Consider the following 23,793-nt stretch of genomic DNA (forward strand, 5'->3'; position numbering starts at 1 on the left):
CTGGAAAAGGCTCTAGAGATTTATAATCAGAAATGAACTGCATCTGTATGAAAGAGTTTCAAAGTGAAACAGTCCAGCAGTTTAAATCTGTGTCCGTGATCGCTTTTTGAAACCTCTTTAAACCACCTTGTTACCTCCCACCTTATGTGGGTAGCCTACCAGTTGGTTGCAAATCAGCACCCTCACCAGTTAATCCCACACACTTTACCATCAAAAAAAGTCTAATATGATGATGTGATTGCGGGACTACTACTACTACCAGTCCTAATAATTATAATAATAATGATTGCAATGCCAATTATGACATTCTTTCTGCATTATTTTTTAGGTCTACTACCCAGAATCATCCTACCTTCAACAAGGATATTGTATTGTTACCTCATCCAGAATGGAGTGAAGTTTGCAAGCACAAAACCAGAAGAAGGCTTCATGAAAGTGGCTATATTTGAAATGAGAAAAATGTGGGACTGCAGGACGGTTGTTGCAGAGATTAGGAAAGCATTCAAGGACAGAATTCCTGAGGATGTTAGGTATTGTTGAAATATTCTGAATATACGTGGGTTAATTGACACATTTCTTTCTAGTATTGAACTTTTGATGCCATGTGGAAACAAATTGGTTTCACCGAAGTTGCACGAAGAACAGGAACTGAATGGCTTTATGATTCACAAAGTATTCAGATCAAAGGCTGTGTACATTAGACCATCAACCATCATCCTTCCAGTTCCTGTAAGCTTTAAACAAATAATAATTGTAAAGAGGAGCTTTTTGCTCAGTTTGGAGTGCACAGTTTTCATGGTTTGGTCAATTTGTTTAGCCCCTTTATTTTTTTATTACATTTTTGTCATTTCTAGGAATAGATGAAGAGGCTGTGGACCTCGGTGGTCCTAGGAGGGAATTTTTACGATTGCTTATGGAAGCCTTGATACAGTCACCAATGTTTGAAGGAAAGGATGGCAAAATGAATTTGGGTCCGGACAGTTCTGGTAAATGCTATATTTTTGGCTATATTGCTTTAGATTTCCTATAATCCCAGCCCTCGTTTTGTTCATGTTATCCTATGTTTTGTCTGTCAATGTTATGTTTTCTCCAGCTTTAAGAGAAGATCGCTATTTCATTGCTGGCCGGGCCATTGCTGTAAGTCTTGTTCATGGTGGTCCTCCTCCAGGATTCTTTGCACCAACACTGTATGCTTGTCTAGTTGGTGAAAAGTCCTCAATAAAGCCTGTCTTGGAAGACATTGCTGATGCTGACCTGTATGAAAAGGTTAAAAAGGTAATTGTACTTTAAATATATTGTAAAATGGGAATATTAAGTGTATATTTCATTACATGTGTGATGGCTGCAGCTCAATGGTTAAAGCAAGATATTAATCGTCTAACAGAACTGAAGTAGCTGGGCCAATAACACAAAAAATATTTGCAATATTTCTGCATTGTTTTTTTTTAGTTGTCAGAATGTACATCTTTGGATGACCTGTTACACGCCACAGAACCACTGCAAGATTACCTGGCAAATGCTGGGTGCCTCAGGCCATTAAAATGCATTGAAGACAGAGATCTACTTGTTCAAGACATCCTCTTGTTTCAGGTGGTCCACAGAGTCTGCGGGGCACTTGAAAGGTTTGTGTCACACTATTATTTAGAAAACAAATTAGTGTAGTAGATTGTTATTACATTAATAATAACCCCAAAAAACTATTTGGAAATATGTTTGCTGTTTTTCTCTGCACAAATGGAATGCAATCTAAAAATTTGAGCATCTTTTTTAATTTTGTATATAGTGGTAGTAGTGGAAAGCAGTGTATTTTTCTAGATCTACCAGATCTACCAGAACTGTACAAGAATATTAACTCAAAGAAAAACAGCCTCAAACTGTTCATACAGTCGGCAGGCAGGCATTTTCTGTTTGTAAAGTAGGCTGTACAACAATTATATTTTCACAATTAAGACATATTACACATAGAAAAACAAAAGTTGAAACAACAGTGAATTCACTTTACTTTTTCACCTGGTTATTCTAAAAATTACTGGTAGCTAACAAAACTGGAACTGAACTGGATTTAAAATTATGTTAGGCATTTATTAAAGATTATCAAACATCATTGACCTATATTTTTGGCTAAAATTTCATCCTAGTTTCTGATAGCATCTTATTTTTATTTATTGGTTTATTTGATATTCTAGCTCATTCTGCATTAGTAATACAAATGATCTCATTCCCCAATGCTATCCTAACAATAAATGATTAACATTCCAATTTGAAGCATAAGTATTTTTATTTTTTATAGATTTGTGGAGGGGCTGAATACCCTTGGTGTTCTGAATGCAATCCGAATGCATCCTGACAGCTTTAGGCCCTTAATGTGCCATGAACCATCTGCATTCACTGCTGACATAATGGATCATCTTTTCCACATCCGCCTGTCTGAAGTGGGAAGCAACAAGAGAAGAGCAGAGGAACGGGTGGTACCATTTTGGAGGGACTACCTGCAGGATGTTGAAGGTAAATACTGCAGCTAGTTTTAGCTCCATCTCTCATGCTATTGGTCACTCCAAATGTACACAGTATTGAACTAGGAAAAAACATTTGAACTACGACTTTCACAGTTGTATCACAATTGTAAAGAAACCTCTGGCCAATTTGTGAACTGCTTTCACATTTTGTCTGTATTTCTTTTTTTCATTTCCATTCACTATTTGTTATGTTTTACTCTTCTTACCACCCCTTCTGTATTCATTGATTCTTTGAATTCTACAATTTCTCTACTTAAACCCTTTCTATTACAATCTCACAATATGCTTTCTATTTCCTTTACATTGTCTTTCTTTCACTCCTTTTGTCATTACATTCTTTCCGTGGCTTACTTCTTCCTGTCTTTCTTTGAGTCTTTAGCTTTGGTGTTTTCTATGTTGTAACTTCCTGGTAAGATTGCTGTAGTTTTTCATTGGTTTCTTTGTTTTCTTGGTTGTTTACAGAGCAAGAAGGACCATCAAAGCTAGGTAAAATCCTAGCCTTTGCCACAGGTGCAAGTGTCATCCCTCCAGTTGGCTTCTCCCCTCAGCCATCAATCGATTTCCTGCATGATCATTCCTCCAGCCCGAGAAGCTGTTTGCCTATGGCCAACACCTGCATTAACTGCCTTAAGCTACCGCTTTTTGCCAAATATGGGGATTTCAGAGAGAGAATGGACTTTGCAATTGTTAACACACAGGGTTTTGGTAGGGAATAACTGAACCTCATGAGTGGTTAGTTCCCAGTACCCTCTTGAGGATGTTTGGAATACACAGGTGAAAAATAATTGCGAAAATATAGCGATTGCTGATAAAAACACATCACCTTTTGAGTGTTAACGATGAAAGAGTTCAGATTTTTTTGAACTTGGACCCTATTTTACTATGTTTTTATGTCTAAGTGACTGATGGGAAGAACAATCTTTGACATTGGTCCAGTATTTATTAAGATCCCTGTAGTAGGCAGCGGCGAAACTAGATGCAATGTTAGTTATTGGGTAATTGCTTGTTTTATCACTGACATGCTCAGATGATTATTCTAAATCTTTTTGTTAAAGAGTACATTATAACAGCCCTGAAATCACCATCGCCAAATTCAGTAATTTTAACATTGCAAAAACAAAATTGTTTTAGTGGACAAAATTGACTATGCACATTTGCACTAGGGTTACAAAGTCATAAATACATGGGAATATAATGAAAATTGTTTGTATTTCACAAACATCCTGCACACCTTTTTGTTTTTTCTTTAAAGTTTCAAGGCACAGTGATGTAAAGAACATCCAAATGTTGTTACTGTTACATTATTCAATTAATTACAAAACAACCCAAATTGTGATAGCATGTTAACACTTAGTGTCAGCTGCATTTTCAGTATTAGCGTTCACTAAGAACATTCACTAGACAAAATAACTGTATGCCGTGGTTGCCATCATCAATCAGTGGGTCTACTGTTTCTTGAAGTGTGTTAATAACTGTTTGATTTACATTAAAGTCATTTACAGGAACAACAATGTTGTTATCAGTCTCTAAATGTAGAGCGCTATCTTCATCCATTGCAAAGAACCCCTGTCTGCCACAGTTGTAGAGGGGTTTGTCCTCCCTGTGTAGATAATCCATGGTTGTTCCACTGATTTCGGAATTCTGCAGCCGCTCTCTGAACTCTTGGCAAGTAGATGTCGTGAAGACAAAACAAATGGAGTTCATCTTTAGAATCCAGTATGCCCTCATTTTCCATGAAGGCAAACAGGTTACTGAAGTGAAACAACACAACTCTATTTAGCTCTGCCCACAACCGCTCTATCCTCTGATTGTGGACACTGCGGCCAGTAATGACACTGTGTCTGTTTAACCCTCTTCTCTCCAGCATATACCGGGCCACAGCTGTGTTCTCCATGCCATGGTCACAGCGTATTCTTAAGGGAAGGCCAAAGCTCTGTACACCAGTGCAAAATAGTTCCAATATGCTTGATGCTCTGTTGTTATTGAGGCATTGCAAGTATATGATGGTCCGACTAAAGCCGTCAACACATCCATGAAAGACCATTCTCCACCTCACCAGTTTATGGTTTCCATCAATATGCCTGTGTGAAAATTGAATTGTCGACAATGAACTAAAGAACTGCAGCCATGGTAAATATTTTTACAGAATCTGTTACAAACTTGATTAACCTATTTGTTATTTTTCTCAAATCTCATGGTTTACAACCTATCTGAAGCCTGTGATATGGCATTTAATACCTTAACCCCCTTTACTGCTGTTGATGTGCATCAAGTCAAAAAACCTTCATATGTTTGTAGATTGTCTACAACCCTATGGCAAAAAACATTCCAAAAAGTGTTTAATTGAGAAGGTCCATTGCCCGACATATAAAGTATACATGTCGTATGTCAAATCGTTTACAGAAATTGTTTAAAACAAAGGGTGCACAATTATATTAACATGACATTAAACAACAGTGTAAGACCTTTCCTAGTCTAATATAAAATATATTAAAATATTGGGCAGATGAAATTTGTTGTGGGCATTAAGGGTCTCCTCAGGATGAATAATATTCCATCCAATACTTTTGCCTTATGTACTGTATAATCCATATGATGTGGTAAATGCATTCCGGTGTTTTAGTATAAAAATATTAACTACAAAACTAAAGAAAAAAAAATTTACCTGAAACATAAGAATAGTTCCAACATTTGTATTTAATGTTAGGCTACTACAAACATTTTCTGTGGTATATGGACTTATATACTGTAGTGTACTGTTGCAATAGTAAGAGTATTTAAAAAACATGGAATTATTATTTTTTAGTTTGTGTATTCAAAGACAGTACTATTTCCGAACAGAAAAAATACTCACCGTAACTGATTGGGCGTTTGAACATTATAAATTCTTCTTCGAATTGCACGGCGTCGCCGGTAGGCCCGTCCAACTGGATCAAGATGTTGCAGGCAGCGTCTCACGCGCCAGCGCTGTATTCTGATGTTGCGTGATCGCAGGCCTCCTAACACATACCTTTCCCTGCATTTGGGGTGGTTTGAAGGATCTCTCTAGTAATGTCAGTCAAGACCTCGTCAGACATTTCTGTATAGGTCAGTGGTCCAATTTCAAGTTGCTCTCTATGTCTGTACAGTGTCCGCCTGCTGATTCCAAAGCATACAGCTATTCTTTGCAAACTCATTCCAAGAGATAAACAGTGGGTAATTTGATCACGTAGTATGCTGTACTGAGGGCGACCAGGAAGACCATTTCTGATAGTTGGATGTGCTCATGAATCAAACATAGCTTGTTGTCTCACTTCTAATGATCTTGAATTTTCATTTGAATTGATAATAGAACAAAGACAGGCATACGTAGCCTCTAGTGCACCCAAACTTTCCCACCTGTCACTCTCTCCTAACTGCTGGCTAATCAAAATAAAGGAAAACATTATCCGTCTGTAAGAATCAAGCTCACCAAATAATCTTTGCAAAACCATGCTGTCAGGTCCCATGCTCTCAGTTTCCCTTATAATGTCATGAACACACCGCATTGTATCTGTAAAAAACAAAGTAATGTCCTCCTCATTACCGTTAACTTCCACAAAAGCAAACGGGACTTGCAAAAGAAGGTAAATAAAATGAAAAATCATGTCTACCCTGCTAAACTTGCTAACAAAAAACTGTAAAAGTTATCCTTTAAGTGTCGTAAAGTTCTACTGCTTGTTTTAATTGTGCCTTGTAGCTCCAATTAAGCTTGCAGTGGGCAGATACAGGCTTGTTTTTAAGGCTGTAAGCGAATCAGGGAATGAGGATTTAAACTGTCTTCCTGTTTGATCAAACCAACATCCTTTTTAATTATACTCTCACACACACAGTACTATATTCTCTCGCATAAACAACTATACATTCTCATAAATTCAACTATATACTCTCTCAAACACGCTACTATACTCTCTCACATACACTACTATACCCTCCCACATACACTACTATACTCTCTCACACACACTACTATACTCTCTCACATACTCTACTATACTCTCTCACACACACTACTATACTCTCTCACATACTCTACTATACTCTCTCACATACACTACTATACTCTCTCACACACACTACTATACTCTCTCTCACACACTATACTCTCTCTCACACACTACTATACTCTCTCACACACACTACTATACTCTCTCACACACACTACTATACCCTCCCACATACACTACTATACCCTCCCACATACACTACTATACTCTCTCACACACACTACTATACTCTTTCTCACACACTACTATACTCTCTCACACACACACTACTATACCCTCCCACATACACTACTATACCCTCCCACATACACTACTATACTCTCTCACACACTACTATACTCTCTCACACACACTACTATACTCTCTCACACACACAAACTACTATACTCTCTCACACACTACTATACTCTCTCACACACACTACTATACTCTCTCATACATACATGTAAAATGATTACAATAGTGTGTGTGTATGAGTATAGTGGTGTATATGCAAGATTATGATAATGTGTGTAAGACAGAAGTATGAATTATTTCCTATACGGCCTCTCATATGAACCTGTAGGCTACATGTACTGTAATGTCACAGTGTTTCTTTCCAACACCGGAACTAGCTGTCTGTGTGCATATTTGCATTAGTGTGTATATACACAATGTTGTACAACAATGTCAACGGTTTTGTAAGCCCAGATCACAAAGCAGTGATTTAAGCTTAAGATAGCTGGTTTACTTGCAGTCATACATCACTATTCCTCTTATTACTTTGATTGCTTGTATTATGTGGTGCATATAATAAATAGTTCAACAATTTTTGAAGTACATTAGGGCTGCAACTAACAATTATTTTCATAGTCAATTAATCTGTTGATTATTTTCTCGATTATTCGATTAGTTGTTTGGTCTGTAAAATGTCAGAAAATGGTGAAAAATGTGGATCAGTGTTTCCCAAAAGCCCAAGATGACGTCCTCAATTGTCTTGTTTTGTCCACAACTCAAAGATATTCAGTTTACTGTCACAGAGAAGAAACTAGAACATATTCACATTTAAGAAGCTGGAATCAAAGAAATTACTAAAACCGACTAATCGATTATCAAAATAGTTGGCGATTAATTTAAGAGTTGACAACTAATTGATTAATCTTTGCAGCTCTAAACTACAAGTTACAAGCCCTGATAACAAAATGTGTCAATTTATTTTTTTATTAAACAGGTTCAGCGAATGACCTTCTTTTTATCGTAAATGTATCCCAATCACTGTTACACACAGTGGTGAGCGAGGGCAAAATGGGGATTTTCTCTTGGCGAAGTTCAAATCTTTTCTGCTTCGCTTCCCTGACATTACAACCCCCCACCCTCACTTCTCCCACTACACTATGTAATTATGATAATTGCTCATAGGGGTTTGAGGAAATTGAATTTCCCATTTCACTCTGGTTCCTTTATCCCACTAGTTTCTCCTTGTGCTGCGTCCCCCCTCCCCCACCCCCAATCGCCCCACCATTCTCTGTAGGCCTGGAGTCTACCGTTTGGACTACTGATCAAATATATCCTTAATGTTTGCATGTGCGTGTTTGGACCAATGATGGAAACTGGGAAAATAATATACCAATATGAGAGAGGAAAATATTAACACTATGAATGTAAAATGAAGAATTATCAAAAAATATGAATGTACTTAAATACATTTTCCCATTGTTAATTCTGTGTCCCTATATTAATTTAATTAATAATAATTAATTTAATTTATCTCTTGGTGTATGGCAAATATATATAAAAAACAAAACGGTTTCAAATGTTTAATGAGTCATCCTGCACTAGTGGGGGTTCGCTAATTTTATGTCCAATGAAAATGTTTTATCAAGTTTTTACATGACTGTAAACCCGCCGGACCGACAACTAGCTAGCAACAGCAGTGAGTGGTTGTGACGACGTTGGCACACAACACGCACACACGCACGCACGCACGCACACACACACACACACACACACACAAACACACATATTTAGGTAGTCAGTTAAAACCCATCCTAAAAGAGCCCATCGGCAGCTGCAAGGACATTGATTTGGGTGACTGACATTGATAGAATATCTATCAGGAGCCTTTTAAAGTGTATGTATCTAAGCCCTCCAGACTTGCTATACCAGCCACGTGCTGCCGCGGGTGCTTACAATGTGGCTGAGGTCTAATTCAATCAAGGGAAACTTTGCAGATGTTACTGGCTCTGTGCCAAAGTAGCACAGGCATGCTACACGCTCCAAGCAGATTAACGGAGCAGCTGCCAGACGACAGCGTCCGGGTAAGCAGATGAGCTGGCGGCATAGAGGGAGGCGCAGTTCATCTGCATGTACTGCCGGCGCTGCAGTGACTGAGCCGTTTGAAAAACTGCAAAGTTTCCCTTAATCTTTTCGTCCTCCTCCTGATCTAACAGCAACAATAGGAGACGTTTATGTGGAGCCATTGCCCACAGTCCTCAGTACTGCGCTAAACTTTAAGCAAGCCCACTTTTTAGAGGCCCAATCAAATGCAAATTAATTGATTTATTCCATTTCCCCTATAGGAAATACTGTACGTTACAGTACGGAAGCTAAAGATGCCCCAACTTCCATTTCACTGGGACTTTAAGGTTTCTGAGCCCTTTGATTAGAAATAAAAAGATCTTAGTTGCATTTCAGCACAGCTGGGTTTCTACCACTAATACACAATGTGAAAAGCTATATCCGAACTAATAATAATAATAATAATAATAATAATAATAATAATATATGTGAACTAGACCCATTATGGCACCATTCGAGAAAGGTGTCCATGAGTCACAATTCAGCATGGGGCATTTGGCTAAGTACCTGCTCCCTAAAATAGTTGCTGTGAATGCTGTGGAGCTCTCAGGACCGGGGGGAGTTCAATTATTTAAAAACAGGCTGCTGCAGCTGAATCAAACAGCTCTGCCATGCTGCCATCAGCTGAAAAACCCTCCATCCCCAGAGTCAGCTTTTCAGAACTGAAGGGAGGGGGGGGGGGGGTCACTGCTTAATTTTCCTGATTGCTTGTAACTCAAACAAGTTGAAAGGGTTCCTTCATTTCTAAAAGTGACCCAAGACAGAAAGAGTTGCAGTCAAAATAATGGTGAATAGCTACTCTTAGATAAGTCTTGCATTGACAGACCTTCCTCCACAGCTGCGGAGGAGGGTCAGGCTAGTCCACACAGCATTCAGGGATGGGAGAAAAACATGCTCTAGTTTCTTGGCATTGCTTTACGGAGCAACCGTGTCTCTGCAAAATAGCCTCGGGAAGGAACTTGTTTTTGGTGGAACACATTCAAAGGTTGTTTTAGTCGTGCAACAGAAAACTCAGATTGGACAGATAATCTTGATTTAGCAGTTAACCATAGTACTCATAAATTGACCGTAGTTTAGAATGCCAACACAAAGAAAGCAGAAGGTGATGGACATCCGGCCAAAAAGAGGGACTTTCCGGCGACACCTGAAATAAAACGTTGTCGATGTAGACTACTCTTAGATCAACCTTTAATAGCCTACATAGACAAAGAGGAGTTTCAAGAGTGTAGAACAACTTATTTTTTGTAGCTTTGGCCATCATTTATATTAGGTATGATAACACTGTACTCACCAAAGCAATTGCTGAGATCCAACAGCACAAACGTGAGCAGACGATCAAACAAGCCAAGAATTTAGTCAGATTATCTAAACCCCTTTATTTGGATGAAAACCAAAAGTGGATGTCCATAATAATCCCTCATTGCACAGAAACATACAAGCAAATACAGTAGGTCATAGTGGAGCTCATGGAGTTAAGTGTTTAATAAAATCTTTGTCCAAACAGGACCAAGCCAGTTATGTGATTGGCTGTCTTAGATTAAAATGACCTGCAATAGGCTCTGTAATTCTGAAAAAAATATAGAATTGAAAAAAAGCTCTGTAATTGTGAAAAAATATAGAATGAAAAAAAAAAACACTTAATAACAATGATCTAGTAATGAAGTTTTAAAAATGTATTGGATTATTTCACAATTTAATGGATATATTCAACTGATAATTTTCAAACAGACAGTTTTGGTAATAACTTTGCTAATCTGGGGGTTTATTTAAAACCTTTCTGTCTCAAGCCTCCTTTACACTTGTCATTGCAAGTGTGCAGATAAAAAAAAACAGATGCACTTAGCCACATATATGGGTCTCTAGGTCACAAATGTGATTACAGTCTGTCTGTTTTCTGTGCTACATGTAAATCAGGGTCGGACCGCCTCCGGTCAAGAAGGAGATGGTAATGCACCAAAAGCTGTTTGGTAAGTGCCTCGTTGCTTTAATGAGACGGAGAACAAACAGCTAATTCCAGTGTAATTTTAGCGAAATGTTAGCTGCTGTTATCACAAAGACAGAGGCGACAGACCATAAATGTATTAAGGAAACCAGACAGTGAGTGAATATTTCCACAGACTGCAAATGACATAGTTACACTATGGAATATTATGTGTCATGGAGAGACGGATGTATTTACACCTTTTCAACATCTAGCTGGAATGCATCTCAAGCCTCCTCCAGTCTTGAATGCTTCTCGGATGCTTTTACACTTAGCTTTTTTGAGATCAGATAGCTTTCTGTTCCGCACAAGATGCAAGAAGTGACTAAGTGTAAATTAGATCTAACTGCTTATATTTCTTGCCACACACATTTCTGATTTCTTTTATGAAAAGACCCCAAAAAACACTCTCATAGGTCGTTTGTTAAAGCAGCAATTGCGACTCATAATAATGCTTATAGTAGCAAAGCAGAAAGTAAGGTGACAAAAGTATTAGATTGCCAAATTTTGGTAAGGAGGAAGGTTAATCTAAGGTAGATGGGTCAAATAAACACAGGACCTTCACCCAAGATTCTTCTAAACCTTTCACCCAGGAGACCGGGGTTTGTGTGCCCTTTGAAAATAAAAGTAAATGCCATTTTTTATTTATTTCTACTTTAGGGAACAAACGGAACTCCATCATGTTCTGCGTCCCATTTGTAACCGGAAGTTAGGTAACGTAACGTCTGATTTTAACCCAAACCATGATCTTTTTTCTAAACTTAACTAAGCAGTTTTGGTGCCTAAACCTAACCAAACTGCGACCGTTTCAGAACGTTAATGTGTTTTAACTGTTATGTTCTGTTGTTAAGATATGCGGATGGAAAACAACCCTGTAGGTCGTATTTAGAGGGTAGGAATAAACAACTGATATCGTCTGATGTATGGTTTGGGGAACTTGTTTTTAAAGTGATGTTGTCCTGTTCCCAGATCTCAGAAATGAACTTGGTTGCTATACTATCACTACCGGTAGGAATCATAACCAAAACCTACAAGAAAAGGAACCAAGTTGTAATAATAATAAACCCACACTATAAAATGAAGTGCTATACAAATCTGCATCTCACAAGTATCACTTTACCTTGAACTATGGCTAAAATGAAGCAAGCAAGAATTATGCATTATTGATCATTGGGGAGCTACAGTTCTGTTGCTGGACTGCCAAAGTAAAATCTTCTTCCCATTTATTTTCTCCAAGAAAAGAAATCCTCCCACTGTACTATGGGTGCTATATTGTCCTAAAATAACCCACAAGTCATCGATGAAGCTTGATTCACTGTGGCTTAGGGGATTTCTAACCATTACAATTCCATTATTCTGGGTATAAATTGGGTTTTACTGTCCAATAATGATTTAAATGCTGTTTAACAAGCTTGTCTGTCCTTACAAGAATACATTTCTGGAAGAAACTATGAGAACCTAGATAAACCATTTAGGATTCTAGAATGAAAACAGTTAATCTTAAAGGTGAAGGAACATAAAGCTCATGTTAATTTGGTCTAAAGTATAGGAGCTCCCTGCGATGGCAGCTCACTGAGTCTTGGAAGGCAAAAATGTGAAATCACCGTAGGAAACCAACAGGAAGCAGTGTGTGTTAAGGGGCAATCAAGGTGTAATTGCATGAGCTGCATTAAATAAGCAGTCTTGCGTTTTCTGACACCCTATTGACTGCAAGGAGGCGACTCAGCCGGAACGTGTCGCATGCATAATAAACCATGCCAAACTGAGAGCTGACTAATGTGCGGCAGCAGAGAATACACCTTTTAACTCTGGTCTTAAAAGCCTTTCCACCTGACTTCTTGAGAGAAGGGGAATGCAGGGAGGCTTGTTAAACATTTGCTATGTACCAATGTTTTTTGGTAGGCGTGGCGGTGTTACAACCTAATGGTTGTAACACATTTTGCTCATTACTAGTAGTAATGAGCCAAATAGTTTGTAGCCCGCTCTCGGAGCAAAACAAGGCAGCTACAACCCAGAGTCGAGAATGAGGCTTATTTTGTTCCGGCTAGGGTTCCTCATCTGTTAATTGGGCAACTGCAGGTCACTAATGCATTGCCTTTTACTCTACAGTAGCTAATAAAGTCATACAATTAGTTAAAACATTGAATTAACAATGCTTTTTTTTGGTTGTTCAATCAACACGGATTTCCCCCCCAAAAGAGGTGCTCATGTCTCATGTCTAAATACACGGTATATGAATTATCAGTTACATAAATCTAAGTAGCTTATCCCAGCTTTAAGAAGTTAATAGGCTAGAGGAAAGACCCCTAAAAAAGCTTTTTGAGATACCCCTTTTGGAGGTAGAACAAAGCACAAGGTTTTTCATATTCTCTTACGTCTCCCACCTATGAAATGATTCTTATGTAAAAAATATTTTACCGTAAAGGTGGTTAAACCCACAGATCTTATCACACACCCCATAAGTAAAACAAGTGCAAAATAAAGCCAGGCCAAATGGTGATGATACACCTGAAGTATTTTCACAATGCAATTGCTGATTGATCCAAATTTGGTGTGACAGGGGGTTCTTCTACATGTGTGAAAAACAGAATGAGAATCTCTTTATTTCTTGAGAAAATACAGTATTTTATTAAGCATGAGAAATGGATCACTAATTAAGAATTACAAGTGCAGTGCCCGTTTGGAGTGCGTGCCTTTTCGGAACCTTTCCCCCACAACTTTATCTAACTTTATGTGCGGTGCAATCAGGCGTAGAGATCCCAAGAACCTGGGCATTCATCTGACGCTTGGTCAGTATTTGATGGTTTTCAGCATCAGATCCCGAGGCAAAAATCACCCTTTAGCATCTGTAGGGACGCACTGGGCATAGCAGCAGCTCGACCTTGGCGCTGTAAGATTACGTAGTAAAAAGAGCAACAACAGTAAGAGTAAGAGTAGTATTAAAGACTTGCGTGTAAGGAGGCAGGTTGGGGTGGTGGATGGGTCAAACAACACAGGACTTTCACCCAGGAGACCGGGGTTGGTAGCAGAGCCAGTGCACCGGCAACTCCCTGCCCCCGCTGCTTTACTGCGCATTCAGGAGACGCACACGCACACGAACAGAGATTCCTCGATTTATAGTTTGATTATTACAAAGAGTCACGGTAAAATAGTATTTTAGTTGAAACAATGTCAACTCAGTCATTTTTCTACTTGAAATGATGTTCTAATATGAAGCTGCCACCCACTATAAGCACAGTTACTGCCATCAGTCTAAAGCCTGCAGACAGTTTCTGCAGGTTATTACTGCCGTATGACAGCCTTTTATCTCTCAATGACAGGCCATTACCTGCACAGAGGAGCTGGGTAATGAAATAGGCAGAAGGACAGAGAGAGGACAGTGTGCTATCAACAAATCAAACAGATGCTTTTTACACTGAGCTGCAGCCACGGGATCTAACACTGAGACTATGGGCCAGCTGTACGTACATTTGCGAATGTAGCATTATCAGCGCCATCGCCAACCCGCAGAAAGCGCACGCTGTGATACTTCAGCTTAAGTCCTATTTACCAAACCTGCAGTTCATCAGGTAATCAGCGCCTTTCTCCGCCCACTATACCGTAAATTGCTCTGTAGCAAAGTGTTAAGTACTTGTGCTATGATGTAATGTAGCGAGGAGTTTAACAACTGCTGGAATGGAACATGAACGCTGAGTCGGAGATTCGATGTCATCTTTGATTTCTTCTAGTAACTGTAATATTGCATGGCTGCTTAATCTGTAACGCTTTATGATTTTGTGTTCACTCAACTGAAAAAGTGTGCTCCTTGTAGGGCTGGGCGATAAAACGATAACGATATGTATCGCGATAGACACGTAATCAATATCAATAGAAAATGCGGCCGATAAAATGTTCGATAACTTGTTTTTCTTCATCAGAAGAAACCAGAGATTGTGAAGCAAGTTTGGTTGCATGAACAAAGGCACTCGCTCTCTGGTAACCTAGCAACGTAGGGAGTGACACTCTAACAGCCAATCATGTAACAGTATCAAGTTTGGTTGCGCCACATCGCTGTCTCGTGTTCTTCAATAACAGAACCGGCGGCGTGGAGTGATAAGTGGAAAGTGAGTGCCGCAGCGAGCGAGGAAATTGTTGATAAAACAAAAGTCAGTATGGCAGTTTTTGGGGATTTTATAAGTCTGACCGTAGACAGACCAATGTCGTCAGACCGTCGTCCCCACCAACACTGGTACTACCACAAACTTGTTTTACCACCTTAGCCGCGCTCACACTTTGAAGCACAGCCGTATTCGCCAGCAACGTCCAACAACATCTGCATCTGCTACACGGCACAAGCAGCAGACCACCATGGAGAGGTACTCTGCATCAGCGCCTTACTAAACGCTACAAAGAAATAACGGAGGCAGACATGTCTGTTCAGAAGCCAGGTTACCAACCTAGCACTAAACCTGCAGAAAATAGTTTCTCAGGTTTCTTATATTTAACATTTTGCACTATTTTATTACACTTTATGAAGCATTTCTTACTTATTCTTTAATTTTGCACCTTAATGTTAAGAGATAATTGTTATGTGTTCATTGTGATTTTAGACGTATGTTTACATTTTAATTATTTGAGTGTTTTCCATGGTTGTGTTGACATTCCTGCTTTATAACTGAGGGGATTATAATCAGAGGAAGGTTAAGTTTAAAATAAACATGTTTAAATTTAATATATTTTTCTCCTGGTCCTTATTTTAAATAGGTCATAAAAAATATCAATAATTATCGATATCGACCGATATGAAACACTTATATCGCGATACAGTTTTCAGCTATATCGCCCAGCCCTAGCTCCTTGTGGCAAAAATCTTTTCAGCTCCTCTCCTTGGCCTATGTCTTCGTCTTGTTCGGATTACTGCTGCCATTTCACGAGGAGGCATATGCGAGGAAACCCACTACCAGGTTTACACCTTGAAAATTTTCACCGCAAAATAGAGGCACGCTTTCATGGCCGTTTTTTGTACATAACGCGGAATACATAATTAGCCGGACTTTATGGGAAATGCCCACTTTCCTCTTGACCCTTCCGTGAATGCATATTATACATTATACATAAAATACGATGTTTTATTATAAATTAAACTACCCAACAATATAAATAGGCGTACAAGTCCAGCTGAAATGATTCGCCGATTAAACACTAGTTGATTGACAGAACTGTTTCCTGTTTCTAAAATGTGAGGATTTTTCTGCATTGAGTACTTTTACTTTAAATACTTTGAGTAAATTTTCCGGATTACAGTTACATACTTTTACTAAGGTAACATTTTCAATGTAGGACTTTTACTTGTAACAGAGTATTTTTACAGTGTGGTGTTGGTGCTTTTACTTAAGTAAAGTATCTGAGTACTTTTTCCACCACTGCAATCAGGTATATTCCTTTACTTTGCACTATATTATTCAGTGCAGCGTTGAAACGGATGCTCCAATAATAATATGTTTAGAATGCAAAACATTTTATTATTGGAGCAAATTACAGCAGTTTCAGAATTGCGGCAAGCTATCTTTGAATGGCGGCAATCAGTGTGAGCAATCAGAAATCAGAGAAGCATTCTTGTGCACGAGTGTATATGCTTTTATTTTTTTTATTTTTTCAATATTTAGTTTGTGGCATTTTTTTAGGCCTTTATTTGATAGGACAGCCCAGACATGAAAGGGGAGAGAGAGCGAGAGAAAGAGAGAGAGGGAATGACATGCAGCAAAGAGCTGCAGGTCGGATTTGAACCTGCAGCCACTGTGGCAAGGACTGACCCTCTGTACATTTATCCCCTCTCTCTTTTTCTGTCAGTCAGTACTCCCTCTTACTCTTCATCTGTTCTTTCTCTCACTCATTAAAAAGGCCTTCACTTGACCAAGTGTCCATATAGTTTCACCGCTTGCACTACTAAAACACATTGGTTTAACAATGGCCTGGTGAAACAAGCGGTTTTAAAAATGGGATTCATCCTCCACAGGGTTTTTAGTAAGGATTCAGTGGGCTCCTATAAACATGAAGAACCAGTGAATTTCAATGTTTGAATTTCTTTGAAATGATCCCTATTGTTGAAAGACTAGTTCAGGGGTATTGAACTTAAATTGCAAGAGGTCCATTAAGTCAACCCTCCGACCCTGCTAAGGTCCGAACAATTCGATACCTGCAAATACTAGAGGAATCAGTTTAGTCAACCTTTTAATTTAACAATGCAGTCTACAATGTTCTTAGTTTTACAGTAACCTGTTTTGGGGAGGACCTTAACAAAAGGATAGAACACTGCTCTATTCTGTCTTTCAGGCTGCTTTTTAAAAGCTTTTTGGTAAAATGCAAAATCAAAAACAAAGTGCCATAAACCATATCTAAATTTGCTTTGTAAATATTCCATTCAGTCCATAAAAATAAAACCTCCTCAAAGGAAAACTAAATAAAGGGCTCTTTTAGGCTGACCTGAGCTTAACAATCGCTTGCAGATAGAAGCACAAACTTCCTAGCTTAAAAAAAAAAATCAAAAATCAGATCCATAAGATCATTCATAGACACATGGATATTTTATAGGCTAATCCCTCTCTGTGTCAACATATCTTTTATGGCCTGACGTCATGCCCTCTGGTATGTGTAAGACCTAAGATGTCCTTACAAAAACCTTCCCTTTCTGCATTGTAAAATCTCACATACCAAAAGCTGGGCATTGTAACTACATACATGCACTCCTTTACCATTTCTGCATAGGTAAAAAGATTTTTATGTTGTCCCAAAATCCACTGCATTCTCAGCAAACACTCATATGCCCACTGTTGCGCTGTGAGAGAGTGAGACAGGACTCGTGTAGGTCGCTCATATTGGGCTTTGAGCACATTGATTTTCCGTGTCGGCACCTCAGACTGCTGTGGGTAAGTTTCGTCAAAGTGTCTGTGTCTAGTTTCATAGTGGTGTTTAATATTTCTACTTTTGACAATCGCAACAAACTCCCTGGAAATGAGCATAGACAGTAAACTTAATGGACGAAGCGGCGCCGTGGATTTCCACGGAGACAAGTGAAGTCTATTAGAAGCACTTTTCCGGTGACGGCTGAGCGTTACCTCAAACTGAGCTTGACGACGTAGATATGACGTGTGCAACCTGTCTGAAAGTTTTAAGTCTTCTGGTAGCTGTGCCAAGAGAAATCTCAATCATTCCCAATCTTGCAGAAAGGGAGAGTGTCAATATATGTATAAGGAGATAACATGGGCACAGGCTAACTGAAATGCTAACTGAAATGCTTGTTAACATAAGTAATTAAACAACTAACCAAACAGCTAATTTAAGTCAAAACTGCCTGTAAGCTTCTCCTGCCTGTACGGTAATTTGTCTACTATGCGACAGAAAGTCGCATGGTTATGACATCATCTAGGGTTGGGCGATATGGCCTAAGAAAAAAAAATCCCTGATTTTTTCACAAGAAATCCGATTTAAGATTTAAATCGATTTTTTACCCCCTACTTAAATTCAATCTGCAGATGACAAAGAAATTGTTCAAAAGAAGTTTTAACTTTATTTTGTTTTGACTCATACACGCACGCACACACACGGGGCATGTATGCCATTATGATTATTCATACCAATTTTGGGGAAATACAACAACAAAACGGATGCGCGAGATAAAGCTGTTTTCACACATACAGGTAATTCACTTCAAATCATTTTGACTTTAGTCGCGCAAGCTTGCCCTTATTTTCACCTGTTGCTGAGTAACGTACATTAACATCCAATGGTCTCATGAATGTAGCATACCTGTAGCAAGCTCCTTCGTATTAACTAGCGGTAAAAAAAAAAACGTTGAAGAGGAGCTCCTTGCTACAGAGCGGTGATTGCTAGCAGGCACGGCATTATGGGTGGGCCTGACGGGCCTAGGCCCACCCACTTTTCAACAGGCCCACCCAAAACATTTACTCAAAAAACATAAATTAATTAATATATTATAATTTGGTGAAGAATTATTAAAAATCGGCAAATAATCTCATAATTTGTGCTAAAATGGTTTAAATGTTTAGTTTTCAAAAACAATTTAAAAAAACTGGTCATGTCTATTTTTATGTTTCTGCGCAAGTTCAGCAGACAGTGAGGTTCGTATCGGATGTAGCTTGTCGGTATGCTAGGCTAGCTCCCAGTGATCTGAGAGTGTGAAAATCATTCAAATCAATCAGGACAAGGTTGCAACAGTCGTTGTTTAGGTACCTTAAACGTGCACAAACGGTCTCAGAGTCATCGCTGCAACCAGGAGATGAAGGAGAGCTGAGATCCACAACGCCGAGAACATCTTTGTCTCGGCCACCGCAGGATGCTAACGCGGCTAGCGCGGCCAGCGCGACCAGCGCCGGTGCTATAGCCATTGCCTCTGCCTCGCGAGTGGATGATATAGCCCCTATGGATATAGCCCTGTGGATCGGTCTTCCGTGGATGAGCCCGCAACTCAACCAGTGCTAAAGTATCCGGTCACTTCTTCTGCTTTAGGGAGTTTAATTGTGTAGGACCGCCAGAGGATAACAGTAAAGTATGTGGCTACTCTGCCTGTATTGTATTATGTCGTTATATGAGATATATGGATTAAAATAATCAATTCATAACCCGCTACAGAAGCTGCAGGCACAGTACTATTTCTATAACAGCTTGTTACTGTTGTCAAGTTGTTGTTCCCTCATGGTTTTCTCTTGTTATGGCCAATAATGCTTTAGGGCTATTAATGCGATTTATTTATTTTTGTTAAACATGTTTATAACATGAATCATCACACTAAAGTAAGGAAATAACTTGAGTCTTGTTTTACATGACAGATGACGTTGTCAATGAACACGTTCTGTGGCCGAGTATTGATTGAATCGGGCAGTTTGGTTGATCTGTATATTGTTGAAAACTTAAAACAGTGGAAAAGAATTGTGAAATATTCGGCCTCAGAACTAAACTATGTTTTGGGGAAATATTAGATTCCTGACCACTTTTACAGTCTATAGGCCTTAGGTTAGGAGAGATGCGCTATAGCCCAGCCAGGTATGGGGCGTAATGGAGAGTCCAAAGCGCTCTTCTTTTGGGCAGAACCAAGGAGAGCGATCGCGGATAGGTCCGTCCTTTGCACCGAAACTTTTTACAATTCAACAACATATAAATAGCATCAAGCTATTACAATCTTTATTATGTAAGCACATATAATATGCACATATAATATATATAATATAACAGTATATTAGCCAGTCATTTTTATTAGGTTAAACAGGGATTTGAAAACGTTTTTAATTTAAGGCCCACCCACAATTGGTCTGGCCCATCCAAAACTGGAATCCTGGCGCCGTGCCTGATTGCTAGTTGTTTAAGCTACAGACCTCCGTCACAGCTCGGTTGTATCAGCGGCATTTAATAGATGTGTTGAGCCGCAACAGAGTTCCTCAACACCGGCTTTTGTGCTCCGTCAGGTCAGGCTTTAGTTGGTGGTTCAGTTATCTGAGAATAGGTGACTGTCAGCCGGGGACAGGACACCGCGAGCTGCCGGTCATTTCGGTGGAGATTACGGTTAAGTAAGTAACGAAACGACTAGTTAAGAAAAGAACTAATGTTAGTCCCTGTTGCTGCCATGTTGTTTGTGTATCTCTACGGCAAACGCGCGGGGGGAGGGCTGAGGCCGTTCGGAACTACGGGAGCACAGAGGGGAGCATTGGCGGATGTTAAGGAGAAAACCGATTTTCATTTAAACAAATCAACGTTAACTACACATTTGAGTTAATCGATAAAATCGATTTATCGCCCAGCCCTAACACCATCGTTAGCCTATTTTTAAAAAAACGCCTGCTACAGAGCAATAACGTGAGCTACAAGGTAATGGAGCCTTTTATATATTGTTGTGTTTCTTTAGAAATAAACAATGGACAAATAGAGTCTGTAAAGTTATTCACTGACAAATGGATGCCAAAATGAATGTCAGTCAATGGAATGCTAACGGCAGGTGATGGCTTGATAGCATCAAAATGGCGCCATAGGAGGTACGCTTTGTGAAGGCTCGCTTACCCCCTTGGAAATGAGGCACACCGGCCTCGTAGAACTTCTTGCAACCTAGCAACGGCATCAAACAGTCGCAGGCGGTCGCAGGACCCATACAGGTCTACAGAGCTGGCCTCGTTCTGCCTGTTAAAAATTCCTTTTTTTAAATTTGAAATACGGATATAATTTATAGATATTTCTCAGCTGTGTCGAAAGGCTTCGTGGTCCAGATGGAAGCCTTTCGCGCTCCAGTTTTGGACCGGAGTCCGCCAGTTGGTGACCCCTGAAATAGAACCTTTACCCTCATAGTGCTGATAAGAGCTGGCCGGGGTGGGGGGGGTTAACACTTTGGCAAAGCACTGTATCCGTGTCACATTCTCATTGAGAAGCTGAGCCCCCCTAAAGGTCTGATCCTAGAATCGCCCCTGGTTCTGAGGTTTATCAGCAGTTTGCTGGTGGGCTCCAACTATAAGTCCTACTCTAATTAAGTACAATTATGTACTTATTCATTTCTTTGACTGCTAGTTACTTTACAGGTTAATTTACCTCCCAGTACATTGGCTACAACATTACAATGCTGTTAACATGTTAATGCATCAATATTAATGCTCAATTTATGATATAATATGTAGTAAAATGACTCTCTAAGGGGTTATTCTGCATAATGTCAGATGAAACTAAACCCATGTAGAAAGACTAATAAAGCATCCAGCGTATGATTTTAACAGTGTGTGTGTGTGTGCGTGTGTGTGTGTGTGTGTGTGAGTGTGTGTGTGTGTAGTGGGTGCATTTTCCAAAAGAATGCTTTAAGTCTGAAAAATAAAGTTGGTCCCACACAAAATTCAATGTCTTTTAATAGTATTTCTTAGATATGTAGGCCAAGAAAATTCATGAATATTAACTGAGCACCGATTATGTGGTGAGCAGTAGGCCTATGTGTGCTTTTTGGCAAAATTGTGTCTAATCTGTCTGTCTACGTCTGACCTGGGCTGGCACATGTTCACATTAAAAAGTGTGCGCGTGGACGAGCGCTTACGGTCACACGCTTTAGTTCCGGGAAATCTGGTCACCCTAGACCAAGTCGTATGTTGAAGCAGCAAAACCCCTTTAGTGTATTACTTAAGAGTTTTATTTTTATTACTTATGACTTTAACTTTTATTTTGTAAAATGTATTTGCTATTTTCTCTTTCAGAACTTACATTGTATCCCTTTAAGTATCCTACATTTTATAAATTATTTCTGTTATTTCACAGGTTTTAAATGCAGGATTTTTACGTGTAAGACAGGCTATTTCACTGCAATAAACTGTATGTTTCCATCCATAATAATTTAATTATATAAATAATTTACAGGGGTGGTGGGTGGGGGGTTACAACCCCCTTAATAATCAAAACTGGCCAGTGCAACCCCCCTAAATATCTTATAATAATTTCCTTTACATAATTAAAGACATTTGCACCATAAACTGATGCAGAGAAGGCACAAATTGTTGCAAAAAAGTTCACCAGAATGCAGGAAACAAAGTGTTTGATATGCTCAAAATTTCATTTCCCCCAATGCTGAACCCAAAGTTACGCCCTTCCATGGTTTTCAAACTAAAATTGCAACGTTTAAGAATATGCTGCAGCTATACCTTGTGCCATAGTGCATTTAGACCGCGGTAAAGTGATGAGTAGCTAGTTAGTGAACAGGACAGACAGTAGACTACTTAATTACACAGGCGACATGTTTAATGTCAGGTTACCTCCTCAAACAGCTCCAGGCTGTACGTGTTGTCGTCATCCGCGAAGAAAACCACCCCTGCGTCACGCGTGCCCCGGTGCTGCCGGAGCCACGCGAGAGCCACATTCCTCTGTTCGGTGGCGCGTGGCATCCCGGTGCGCTTAAACCTGCGCGGAGTGAACACATGCAGGTGTGTGTACGGCACGCCGCACCGGGCCAGAAAGCGCGCCACCAGCTCCGTGCGCGTGGTCGAGTCTTCTACTACGATCCAGTGGAACCGGGGCACCTGGCGGAAGGCGTGGGCTAGACGGGTCAGCTCCGCTTTCTGCACCGGCCGGGTGTACGTCGGAGTAATGGCGTAGATAACCGGCAGAGCGGACTGGTTCTGGGCGCCACCGACTCCCGGGTCGCCGTTTTGGGCGGCCCGCTGCGCCCTGCCGGTGCGACCGGCCGCTGGAGCCCGGACCGCCCTTTTACTGTCCATATCGATCATGATGATGACAATAAGGACCCAGGGCAGCAGGATGAAGAAGCGGCTGAAAAACACTGATTTCATGGCGAGGCTAAAGTTACCGCGCGCCCTCTCTTTCATTCACGGATCGCAAACAGAAAGGCACCGCGCGAGCCGCCGCAACTCCAACAACCTTTCCTTCAAATCCCGTGATTATATTCTGTCACAACCAAAGAACAGAAACAGACGCCTTTAGTCCATTTTCAAACTATGTAGAGCACAAAACCTTCCGCTGCGTGCGTTCCCCCAGTCCCGCCGGGACCCTTTCCCCGGAGTCCTCCTCCTCCTCCTCCTCCTCCTCCTCCTCCCTCTCTTCCCTCGGATGGGACCTGAGTGCTTCTTCGGAGTCCTACCCTCCTCGGGCTCACTCGTTCACAAGCCCCGTTACATGCCCATTTTGTGCCGTCCCTCAGCGTTGTTTCCAGAGGAGGAGAAACAAGCCGCGTTCCTCCCTGCGCCGGGCGGTGATAAGCCACCGATGTGCGCCGCCGAGGAGCATCACTTGGCGAGGACGACGGAGCGCTGCTCTGAGTCTGAGGATAATAAGGCAGGAGGGGAGGAGCAGGTGCACAGCAGAGGAGGGGCGACCGGATGGAGGAGAGAACCTGGGGAGAGAGAGAGAGTGCGCCAGAGGAGGGGGGGGGGGAGATAGGACGGGAGAAAGGCCTTGTTATGTTATG

General features: G+C 40.2%; 1 protein-coding gene across 1 annotated transcript in view; it reads right to left on the bottom strand.

Annotated features, from left to right (window-relative positions):
• The window catches only part of b3gat2 (beta-1,3-glucuronyltransferase 2 (glucuronosyltransferase S)), a 94,853-nt gene extending 71,695 nt beyond the window's left edge, over window positions 1–23,158 (bottom strand). Inside the window, exon 1 of the mRNA XM_028603923.1 lies at window positions 22,625–23,158. Within this exon, the coding sequence (XP_028459724.1) occupies window positions 22,625–23,158 (534 nt within the window). The remainder of the gene's footprint in view (window positions 1–22,624) is intronic.
• Between the last annotated feature and the right edge of the window lie 635 nt (window positions 23,159–23,793).

The sequence above is a fragment of the Perca flavescens genome, chromosome 17 (assembly GCF_004354835.1).
Source record: "Perca flavescens isolate YP-PL-M2 chromosome 17, PFLA_1.0, whole genome shotgun sequence".
Taxonomy (NCBI): Eukaryota; Metazoa; Chordata; class Actinopteri; order Perciformes; family Percidae; genus Perca; species Perca flavescens.